At 34.8% G+C, this 10905-nt stretch overlaps 3 protein-coding genes across 8 annotated transcripts in view; all 3 read left to right on the plus strand.

The window, feature by feature from the left end:
• LOC104714463 (probable disease resistance protein At1g61310) lies at positions 3117 to 7702 on the plus strand. Of its 6 annotated transcripts, XM_019229669.1 has the most exons (5): positions 3117 to 3498; positions 3644 to 3811; positions 3953 to 4079; positions 4632 to 7191; positions 7461 to 7702. In XM_019229669.1, the coding sequence occupies exons 4-5, from the start codon at positions 4723 to 4725 to the stop codon at positions 7479 to 7481; spliced, it is 2490 nt and encodes an 829-aa protein (XP_019085214.1). In that variant the 5' UTR covers positions 3117 to 3498; positions 3644 to 3811; positions 3953 to 4079; positions 4632 to 4722; the 3' UTR covers positions 7482 to 7702. The 6 variants fall into 6 exon arrangements, with proteins under 6 accessions (XP_019085214.1, XP_019085215.1, XP_010430144.1 ...); XM_019229670.1 differs by having other exon boundaries at positions 3117 to 3689; XM_010431842.2 differs by lacking the exon at positions 3644 to 3811 and having other exon boundaries at positions 3117 to 3621.
• Positions 8083 to 9625, plus strand: LOC104714464 (syntaxin-124). Its single transcript, XM_010431844.2, has 2 exons — positions 8083 to 8990; positions 9061 to 9625. Exons 1-2 carry the CDS (start codon positions 8512 to 8514, stop codon positions 9491 to 9493), a joined length of 912 nt encoding a protein of 303 aa, XP_010430146.1. The 5' UTR covers positions 8083 to 8511; the 3' UTR covers positions 9494 to 9625.
• LOC104716020 (FBD-associated F-box protein At1g61320-like) overlaps positions 10782 to 10905 on the plus strand; it is a 2132-nt gene continuing 2008 nt past the window's right edge. Inside the window, exon 1 of the mRNA XM_010433372.1 lies at positions 10782 to 10890. Within this exon, the coding sequence (XP_010431674.1) occupies positions 10782 to 10890 (109 nt within the window). The remainder of the gene's footprint in view (positions 10891 to 10905) is intronic.

Raw genomic sequence — 10905 nt, forward strand, 5'->3', positions numbered from 1 at the left:
AGTGTGGGGGCAAAGGATATAGTATTCAGTATTCACTTATTCAATACAGTATAAAATTAACCAACACACTTGATTCAAGGGACTAAAGTATTGTCGAGGTAAAGTGCAAATGTAGCTTATGGACTAAGTTTGCTTACATCATTTTTTTGTTTTCCAATTAAATTATTTTGACCATATAACGACTTTTTTTTTTTTTTTTTACTTTATTATTTAACTGATGATTACATCCAAATCTATCCAAATTTTTTTATTGAATTGCGGAATAGCCCAATAAATTGTTCATATACTATACAAAATTAATGTAATTGCAAAAAAAAAAAAAAAAACTCATGGAGCGTCGTAACAACGTTCTAGAGTTCTATTACGAATATTGAAGGTTCTCAAAATCGAATTTCGTGTATGTGCAAACCACAAAAGTTCGAATATTTGGTAAATCAAAAGGAGCTTTCGAAAAGTATATTTTTTAGATGAAAAAATAAATAATTACTATATTACATGTAACGGTCATATATTGGACCGTTATATGAGGAAAGGTTTTGACCCATTTGGGCCAGCCAGCACTTAGCAGCTGCAGCCCCACTGCTCGTGCTCGTGTCCAGCTGTAGTCCTCAGTGCTCCATCTCCAAAGTTAACTTCGCAAGTGGCACCACTGCTTTCAGTTTTTTTCTTTTCTTTCTGATTGATATCTATTACCAATATTCACCAATTTTCTACAAATTAGAATACATTATGCAACGAAAAACAAATAATATGCATTATGCATGTTGAGAATATATGTATAACATTATGCACGCAGTTTAAATATAAGTATTTTTAATTCAGTCAAGTGTCCTTGAAAGTGGCTTAAGCGGTTTCATGGAGAATTTCTTACTTTTAAAGATTCTCCATTTAAATAATACTAAATTAGAAAAAGGGAGAAACCATATTATATTTGTACTTTGGTGATTAGTTTAAGCTTTCTCAACAAATAAAAATTAATTTAATAATTGAAATATTTATTTATAATCTTATTGTTGACATACCATTTTTTCTTTCTAAATCATTCAACAGGTACTTTATTAACCATTACTTTTTTAATCAACAATAGAAAAACGTGGAAAGTCCTGATTTATAAATTTATATATAGGTTTTTTTTGACAATATATATAGGCTATTTCTGTAAAAGTATACATAATTATTTTTGTGAGTATTTTCTTTAATGATGAAAAGAAAAATGATTTAATCTAAGCTAACTTGATTCTCCATCCACAATTTTTTTTTTTGTAGATCCATTTTTTTCTTCATGTTATCAATGTTTTGGAGTTCTTGTGTTTTTTTAAGTGACATGAAAATTAGAAAGTGCAAACGCGTGAAAAACTCGACTGTAACGCTCTTTTTCTATTTGTTTTTTTAGATTTTGTTGCTTTTACTATATATCCTATTTTCTGTGATTCTGTCACCATAAAGTTTTTTATTTGTTTGGTTAAAAAGATAAAATTGTTGGTCGGTCAACCAAATCAGCTTGAGACAGGGCTTTTTTCCATATATATGTTTTATTTTCTTTCGTAATATAATTAAAAAGGGTACGTCTTACCAAGCTTAGCTAGTGTTAACTCGCTTGTATGATAATCTAATAGAGTATGAGGCGAAATTTCTTATTTTGGTTTAATACAATACTTCCACTCATGTTCTCTAATGTGTCACAACGACGACAAAAATGAAACGATCTTTGTTAGCACTCATCTAGTAAACCACAAACTAAAACCTGGTTTACCTTGTATATCCGTATATGTACGTGCATGCATAACGCGCAACCTTATAAAATAAAATATTATAGACCCAATTGATCGTAAAACCACAGCATAAAACTTGGGTTGGTTTTAGTCTGAAAAAGCTGCAAATGGTTGCTCCACAAAGCTCAGACATCATTGAATCAGAGTCTTCGCCTAGGATTTTCGTAGAAACTGCGAAAGAAGAAAACGACAACGTTTATCAACTGTTTTCTAGTGATGGGTAACCGTCATTTTCGTCCAACGGTATAGAGTTAGACTGTGCGTTTCTTCAACCCCCGGGTTTCACTCACATTAACGCGCCAACCATTCGCGAGTTGGGTTATCCAGGAGAACAAAACTTCATGTGTCGTTCAACAGGCCTCTGCCTAGGCGTCACGCGCTATAGTCTGCGGATATGGATGGTGCCATCTAGTTCCGGTAATTTCTCGAGTATCACAACGGTTTTAAGGAGAATCTATATGAAGATAAGTTACTTGTGCACCGGCCAGAGCTTACAAGATACGAAACGTGTCGTTTCAGAAGACGTTGAATAATATGGACGTTGTAGATATGATCTTCTCGGTTCTTCTTTTAGGTTTTTTTTTTGGTTCAACTGAGGAGATAATGTGAATGGATAAAATAGGTATGTAAGGAGACAAAATATAATAAATGTTTGATACATACTAATCTTTGACTGTTTATATTATTTAAAAAATATTGAAGGAAATGATAAATAAATTAAGCAAAGTATACGACAATATATTCGGTAGATAGAATGACTTACCAACTAAATATCCTAAACGTGTGTTTGGTATAGTCAAATACGCGTACGAGGTAGTTTAATCAGTACTTTAGTACTTTGCTCAAAAGTATGGCTTTTGTGTTATTGAATTCATTTGATTTCAATATGTAAATAGATGCAAGATCTACGATTGTTATAGTCTAGGTGAGTTTTTTTCAAGTGTTTACCACAAAAGCCCTGTAGACTAATTAGTGAGGTCACAAAAATTTCATCGGATGTACTACAACCGTTTGATCGAAATGGTCTAAAGTCACAAACGTTTGAAGGGAAACCACACAAGCGTATAGCTAACCTAATGCAAAGTTGAACCACACAAGCGTCCGTACCATAACAGTGTCCAGTCGAATCACAAAAGCCCATAAAAGCTCGACAAACGTTTTTATTTATAGTTTGATATTTTTAAGGCTCCTTTGCTTCAACAAAAAGTGGGCTTCTCTTTTAACATTGGGCCTATTTGTTCATAGCAGGCTATTAAGAGTAATTTTTTGTCCCACATCGGAACCATAAGCTATTAAAGACCTAGCTAAGCTACTATAAGATAGTGATGGAGAACAACTGTTAAAACTTGCCTTAAACTAATGAGTAAGGAAAACAAAGCGGTCGGTGAGAACCGGTCGCAGCGCTAACGTAAAACATAAAAGTTGCGCAAGAATTTATGGAGGGGTTATAGGCTGGCCGATGTGTTGACGCTGCTTACTTTTGCAGAACTCACCTCGTGCGGGCCTCCCTACACCCATCCCCTAATCTTTTAGTTCCCAAATCTTGACTCGATTTGTGATTTGTGATGACGATGCTTAATATTGTCGACAAGTTAAAATTTTTTTTTTGGGAAAATATAAAGCCAATTAAAGCGAAAAGGTTAATTTTGATTAAGCATATAGTGGATTCTTCTAGAGTTTTCTCGGGTCTTGGATCTGTTCCCCGAGTATTTGCAATTTGGAATTGGTACTGTAATTTATTGGAAAATCCGCCTCACTATTTTTTTTGTGTTTTGCTTCTGACCCTCGACGATTTTGCTGTGATTTCTCATAAAAAAAAAATTGCAGGATTCAGAGATTAGTAAACATTGTAAGGTTTATGGTTTTTGTAGGATCCATTTGGATTGTTGTTGCCACTGTGATCTTGTTGATTTTGGGGTATGTATGCACCAGATATGTTCTTACGAGTCCATAGGCATTGGTTACTAGCCAAACAGGGCCTTTGGCGATGCCGTTGTATTTGATAGCGACTCTGTCGTTAATTTTGCGGTTTTATTTAGGTCTCTCAACTTCATGTCTACTGCAATATAATTCTTGAAATTGTAATAGCTAAGCTAGCAATGTTTTAAATCTTCGGAGGTTGGTTGTGGTGGTGATGACATTCTTTGGCTATTTTTTTTTGTTTTTGCTGGTTATGACAGATGAGTACAGCAGAGAAGATGGAGATTTTGTTCATCTGATGACAGAAAGAGAAGACATGCCAATTGTTCAAATCTCTGATGATTCAAGTCATGCCAAGTGATTGGCCTTTGTTCAAATTTCATTGAGGTAAGTAAAAAAACCATATGCCTTTCTTCAAAAGCCATTCGATTTATCATCACTCTCATTCTCTTCTGCTTTGAGTTATAATTTGATTTTTCCCAAAGTTTACCCTAGTTTAACATGAGATATGCACCATTTTTTCCAAAACTGATATTGATCTTTCTTCAATAATGGGTCACATAATAGAATAATGCTGTGCCTTTCAATTCAAATGCGTTCAAAAAGTGTTAATACATTGAATCATCACTCTACTGTGGGTTCAGAAAGAAAGATTCAATTAATTTTTTTTACTCTATAATAGTCTATACTAAAATGACATACAGTTGTCATTTTGAAAAGTCATTCGATACTAATATTATTGCCAGAATCTATTTTATTTGTGTGGACTCTAGCTGACCAAAAAAGATAAGAATAATCAAAGTCCTCCAGTGGTCTTTTTCTATCTCCAATATTTTTCACCTGAAACACTTCTTGATGAGCTTCAGCTTTTAGCTTCGTTGTTTGCTTACTGAAAATTTCTCTCACCATGGGGAATATTGTGTCTTTCCAATGTTCTAGTGTTGAAGTACTGGATCGAATCATTGGATGTTTATGTGATAAAGGTTATATTCGAACCCTCAAGGAGAATCTCAGGGATCTGGAGAGGGAAATGGAAGATCTCAGAGCAAAAAAAGATGAGGTGCAGAACAAGGTAGTGAGAGAGGAGACACGCCATAAACAAAAGCGTAAAGCTGTCCAGGTATGGCTTACCCGTGTGGATAACATCGACACAGAATTTAATAATGTGTTTAGTGATAGTCCCGTTCAGCTTCAAAAGTTGTGTTTCTGTGGTTTATGTTCAAAAAATGTATTTTCGAGCTACAATTATGGGAAAAGCGTATTCTTGTTGCTGGAAGACATTAAGGAACTTAAATTAGCGGGTAATTTTGAAGAGGTTGTTGAGCCTACTCCGAGAGCTGTAGTAGAGGAGATGCCTACTCAGCCTACGATTGGTCAAGATAGAATGCTGGAGAAGGCATGGAAACGCCTTATGGAAGACCAAGTCGGAATCATGGGTCTGCACGGTATGGGTGGTGTAGGCAAAACTACCCTTTTCAAGAAAATCTACAATAAGTTTGCTGAAATAGCTGGTAGGTTTGACGTAGTGATTTGGCTCGTAGTGTCTCAAGGCGCAACGATTTCAAAGCTTCAAGAAGGCATTGCAACAAACCTACAACTTTGTAACGACGAGTGGAAGAAAAAAGATGAAAGTGATAAGGCCGCTGATATATACGACGATTTAAAGAGGAAGAGATTTGTTTTGATGCTGGATGACATATGGGAGGAGGTGGATTTAGATGCCATTGGTGTTCCCAGAGAAAGTGGATGCAAAGTAGCATTCACCACTCGTTCTCAGGAAGTATGTGGGCGGATGGGGGATCATGACGCAATGGAAATCAAATGTTTGGAACGAGATGAAGCATGGGAATTGTTTAAAAGCAAAGTCGGAGACAATACATTAAGAAGAGATCCAGGCATTGTCAAGCTAGCAAGAAGGGTTGCTGATAAGTGTCGTGGTCTGCCACTAGCGCTTAAAGTCATTGGTAAGGCAATGTCATCTAAAACAATGGTACGAGAATGGGAGCATGCCGTCGATGTTCTAACTAGATCTGCTGCAGAGTTTTATGACATAAAAAATGAAATTCTTCCCGTTCTGAAGTTCAGCTATGATAGCTTGGGGGATGAACAAATCCAGTCTTGTTTCTTGTATTGTGCTCTGTTTCCAGAAGATGAAACGGTACCTGTTGAGGATTTGATACACTTATGGATATGCGAGGGATTCCTGGGGGCATACCAAGTTATAAAAGAAGTGTATAATAAGGGCTATGCTATGCTTCGTACCCTTATACGTGCAAATTTGCTGACAGAGATGGGCACAGAATTTGTTGGGATGCATGACGTGGTTCGGGAAATGGCTCTGTGGATTGCATCCGATTTTGGGAAACAAAAAGAGAATTTTGTTGTGCAAGCAAACGTCGGATTAGTTGAAATACCACAAGTCAAGGATTGGGGAGCTGTGAGAAGGATGTCATTAATGAAGAATAAGATTGTAGAGATACCATGCAGCAGTTCCAAGTGTTGTGAACTTACAACTCTCTTCCTCCAAAAAAATCAATTGGAGAATCTCTCGGGTGAATTCCTTCAGTCTATGAAAAAGCTAGTTGTTTTGGATTTGTCGAAGAATTACAACTTGAGTAAACTTCCAGAGCAGATATCAGAGCTGGTCTCCTTGCAGTATCTTGACTTGTCGGTGACAAGTATAGAGCAACTGCCAGTTGGTCTCCAAGAGTTGAAAAAGCTAACTCACCTGATTTTATATTCTACAGAGAGACTTAGTAGTATCAGTGGGATATCAAGGTTGGTGAGTTTAAGAGTGTTGAGTCTGTTTAGATCTAATGTTCATGGAGATGTTAGTGTATTAAAGGAGCTGCAGCTCTTGGAGGAACTACAAGTTCTAATGATAACGGTATCGGCTGAGTTAAGTTTGGAGCATATATTAGGGAATCAAAGGTTGGCAAACTGCATAACTTATCTGGAGATTATCGATTTTGATCAAGAAAAGCCACTCGATTTATCATCCTTGGATAGTATTGAGAATCTTTGTAGGCTATGGGTGACAAGTAGCCATGTCTCGGATATTAATAATCCGACAATTCAATCATGCTTTACCAACATCTCAACAGTGTCAATAAGTGAGTGCCATAGCATGAAGGATCTCTCTTGGATATTGTTCGCACCAAATCTTGTCTACCTACATATTAAAGATTCAAGAGAAGTGGAAGAAATAATAAAGAAAGAGAAAGCAACCGATCTTACAGGTATTACTATTACCCCATTTCTGAAACTAGAATTCTTATGGTTGGAGAATTTGCCGAAGCTGGAGAGTATCTACTGGAGTCCTCTCCCCTTTCCATTTTTGATGCGCATATATGTATCGAAGTGTCCAAAGCTGAGAAAGCTTCCCTTAAATGCTACAAGTATCCCACGACTTGATGAATTTGCAATATTTACCGTGGAAACTGACCTTGAGTGGGAGGACGAAGATACCAAAAATCGATTCTTGCCTTCAATAAATCGGGTAATCTTTACTCTCATTCTCTTATGCTTGAGTTATATAACGTTCTTTGTTACTAGTGAAGTTTGGTTCATTTGATCGGGTAACCATTTCTTTTAATTAAACTGAGTTATTTTTATTTCTTACACGAGAGAGATATATGATCCTCTGCAAAAAAATTTATGTAAAATTGGATCGCATAATAGAGAGAATTTGTTGTGCCTCTCAATTTCAATGCTTTCCACAAAAAAGTGTTACTAACACATTCTTTAATTTTTTTTCTTCTTCCTTAGCCAAATCGGTTCACTGTCTAAAGATCCATTACTCAGGATTGGGATTCTTCAAGTTGGAAATCAGAATCATCGCTTCGTCTTACTATTGCTTTCTCTTTCTTCTTCCTCTAGTATGTGTGTGTTTGTGTTGTTCATTTGGATTTAATGTTATTCATTGTCTTTTTGTGTTTCTTATTGGATTTAACGTTTGGGTTTTGCTTTATTTAGATCAAAATGCCAAGCTTCTATCTTTTGCATTTCTATTTCATCTTGCAGCGTGTTTGTGTTTATTCATTTGGTTTGGCTATGGTTATTTTTGTTAAGTCTTATCTAAATTCCAAGTGGCTCTCTCAATCAGAGTATTTGTTTTTCTTCTTTAGCAGCTGTTCGTTTAGGTCCAAAGATCCTTCATTCATGGATTGAGATTCTTATCATCTTATGTGTGGTTCATTTTGATTGTATAATTTCCTTTGATCTGCATTCAGATCTTTCTCGAGTGTGCTGTGTTGTTCACTTTGAATATACGTACGCTTTACATTTTCCTATTTTAAACATTTCTGCAATGTGTCTGTGTTGTTCAATTGGATCCAAAAATATTTTATTTTGCAAAATCATGAAGATTCTCTTATGTCAAATACTCAAATCCCCTAAATTAAACCATGCCTAGTCACTGAATATACTAAATAGAGTGCTTTGTTTCCATAAATAGGGATGAGAGCTCGTTTGTGAGACTCATCCAAAAGAAGAGAGCTTTTGGAGGTTTTCATCGGGCTAATTTGGTTTAACAGGAAGCTCTGTCATTGGCTATTTTTGGATAGTTTCCAAAACTGGTCGTGCGTCTCTTCTCCAAACAAAACAAAACAAACCATCTCTAACAAAACTAGTTGCGAACCTCTTCCAAAATAGGAAAACAAATCTTCCCCATCTTCTTCCTCGTACCCAAGCAGAGGGATGATGATCTTCATCAAGATCATTGTCCCTTGAACCCAAAATAATATATCAAATAGAACTTGTTTCTTGTATATAATTTGCATACACTTGGTGAAATTTTCTTAAATCAAATAGAAAAAAAATGAATGATTTATTCTCCAGTTCGTTTAAGAAGTACACGGACCTGAAGCAACAGGCCCAAATGGACGATATCGAAGCAGGTAAAGAGACGATGAACCTCGATAAGTTCTTCGAGGATGTCGAAAATGTCAAAGATGACATGAAAGGCATAGAGACTCTTTACAAGAAGCTTCAAGATTCGAACGAAGAGTGCAAAACGGTACACAATGCCAACAAAGTTAAGGAACTTCGAGCAAAGATGGATGGAGATGTTGCTCAGGTCCTCAAGAGAGTCAAGATCATCAAACAAAAGCTGGAGGCGCTTGAAAAGGCAAATGCTAATAGCCGTAATGTCCCTGGTTGTGGCCCTGGCTCTTCCACCGATAGGACCAGGACGTCTGTTGTTAGTGGACTAGGGAAAAAGCTTAAGGACTTGATGGATAGTTTTCAAGGTCTGCGCGCACGGATGAACGCTGAGTATAAAGAAACCGTAGAACGCAGGTAAAAAGCTTCTTGTACTTAAAATAGAAGTTTGATGTGTTGACGTACAAAAACATTGGAATTGTTGCAGATATTTCACAATAACCGGAGAAAAGGCAGACGAACAAACGATTGAGAACTTGATTTCGAGCGGTGAAAGCGAGAATTTTCTCCAGAAAGCGATACAAGAACAAGGGAGAGGCCAAATATTAGACACCATATCAGAGATTCAAGAGAGACATGACGCGGTGAAAGAGATAGAGAAGAATCTTTTAGAGCTTCACCAAGTGTTTTTAGACATGGCGGCTTTGGTTGAAGCACAAGGTCAGCAACTAAATGACATTGAAAGCCACGTGTCGAAGGCTAGCTCGTTTGTGAGAAGAGGGACAGACCAGCTTCAAGATGCAAGAGAGTACCAAAAGAGCTCGAGGAAATGGACTTGTTATGCCATTATTCTTTTCATCGTTGTTTTCGCTTTGCTTCTCATACCATTCTTACCTCATATTATGCTCATGCTGAAGTGATTTTTTTGGATAGAGAATCTTGTCTATAATTATTTGTCTCATCTTAATTTCAATGGTAATTTTTAGTTTTTTTTTTGTACCTTTTTGAGAGTGGGCTATTTATTCTAAAATCTTCATTAATCTGAACAAAAAAAAAAAGAAGAAATAAATCTTCATAAGTATTATTTGAAAATAAGCAAATTTTTGTAGTGATTTGTGAATTTGAAGCGATAAGATGGGTTTTGAATTTCGTAGTAAACTTGGAAAAAATGCTTATCAAATCCACGAAGTCAAATCTAACTTTGCGATAGAAATTTTATGCTATTTTTCTAAATAATGTCATTAGAGGAAATTGAATGTCAAATTTATATAATTTATTAGTTCAAATGACTAAGTAGTTACAGATCTGTCAAAATCATAAATTTTTTTTTGACACATATTGAAAGTTAGTTAGTAACAAAACCTACAATATATGGAAAAACTTTTATATAGCTAACATGCAAACAATTTCTATAGAAAATATTAACATTATTGGTAGGAAATAGCTCTAAAATATTTCTGTATTTATTAATTATCATAAGTAAGCGTGTTGTTAAGTATCTTCTAAATATAAACCAGTCTTTTTTTTTTCCAAAAAAGTCAAATTTACAATGTATTAGTTCCAATTATAATCTGTCAAAATCATAATTTCTTTTTTGACACATATTTGAATCAACTTAGTAATAAAACCTTTAATATATGGAAAACATTTTATATAGCTAAATGTAGACAATTTTTATAGAACAATATTAATTTTATTGGTAAGAAATAGCTCTAAAATATATCTGTATATATTTATTAATTAACATAAACACACACTGTTAAGTTTGTTCTAAAGATAATCCAGTCTTTTTTATAAAAAGTTAAATTTCTAATTAATTAGCTCAAAATACAAAGTAACAAATTCTTATCTGTCAAAATCATAATTTCATTTGACACATATTGGAATCAAGTTAGCAATAAAACTAACAAAATATGGAAAAAAGTTTCATACAGCTAACATGTAGACAATTTCTATAGAAAATATTAATTTTATTGGCAATAAATAGCTCTAAAGTTTTTTGTAAACATTAATTAATTAATATATAGAAATAAATATATTGTCAATTATTATATTTCTTAAATGACAAAAGGAAAGAAATCTAGAATTGACTAAAACAAAAGCAAATGATAATCAATATTTCTTTCCCATAATATAATCTATATATATCATATCTTATTACTAGTGAAATCTCAAATCCATAGCTTCTACTTCCAAAAGATAAGAGAAATGGAAGGATCCTCAAATAAGATCACAAAACTTACTCAGACAATTCCTGACGATCTGGTGGAGCACATCATCTCCATGTATCTTCCAGTGCAATCTCTTTTACGAAATCGTACTCTGTCCAAAA

Source organism: Camelina sativa, chromosome 9, assembly GCF_000633955.1.
Source record: "Camelina sativa cultivar DH55 chromosome 9, Cs, whole genome shotgun sequence".
Classification (NCBI taxonomy): domain Eukaryota; kingdom Viridiplantae; phylum Streptophyta; class Magnoliopsida; order Brassicales; family Brassicaceae; genus Camelina; species Camelina sativa.

What these genes read in the sequence shown, in the direction of transcription:
- LOC104714463 (XM_019229671.1), top strand. Translation starts at nt 4,600, where the DNA reads ATGGGGAATATTGTGTCTTTCCAATGTTCTAGTGTTGAAGTACTGGAT. An exon ending in GCCTTCAATAAATCGGGTAA is followed by an intron (nt 7,196 to 7,468) that starts TCTTTACTCTCA and finishes TTAGCCAAATCG; the next exon opens with GTTCACTGTCTAAAGATCCA.
- LOC104714464 (XM_010431844.2), top strand. Translation starts at nt 8,512, where the DNA reads ATGAATGATTTATTCTCCAGTTCGTTTAAGAAGTACACGGACCTGAAG. An exon ending in AAAGAAACCGTAGAACGCAG is followed by an intron (nt 8,991 to 9,060) that starts GTAAAAAGCTTC and finishes GAATTGTTGCAG; the next exon opens with ATATTTCACAATAACCGGAG.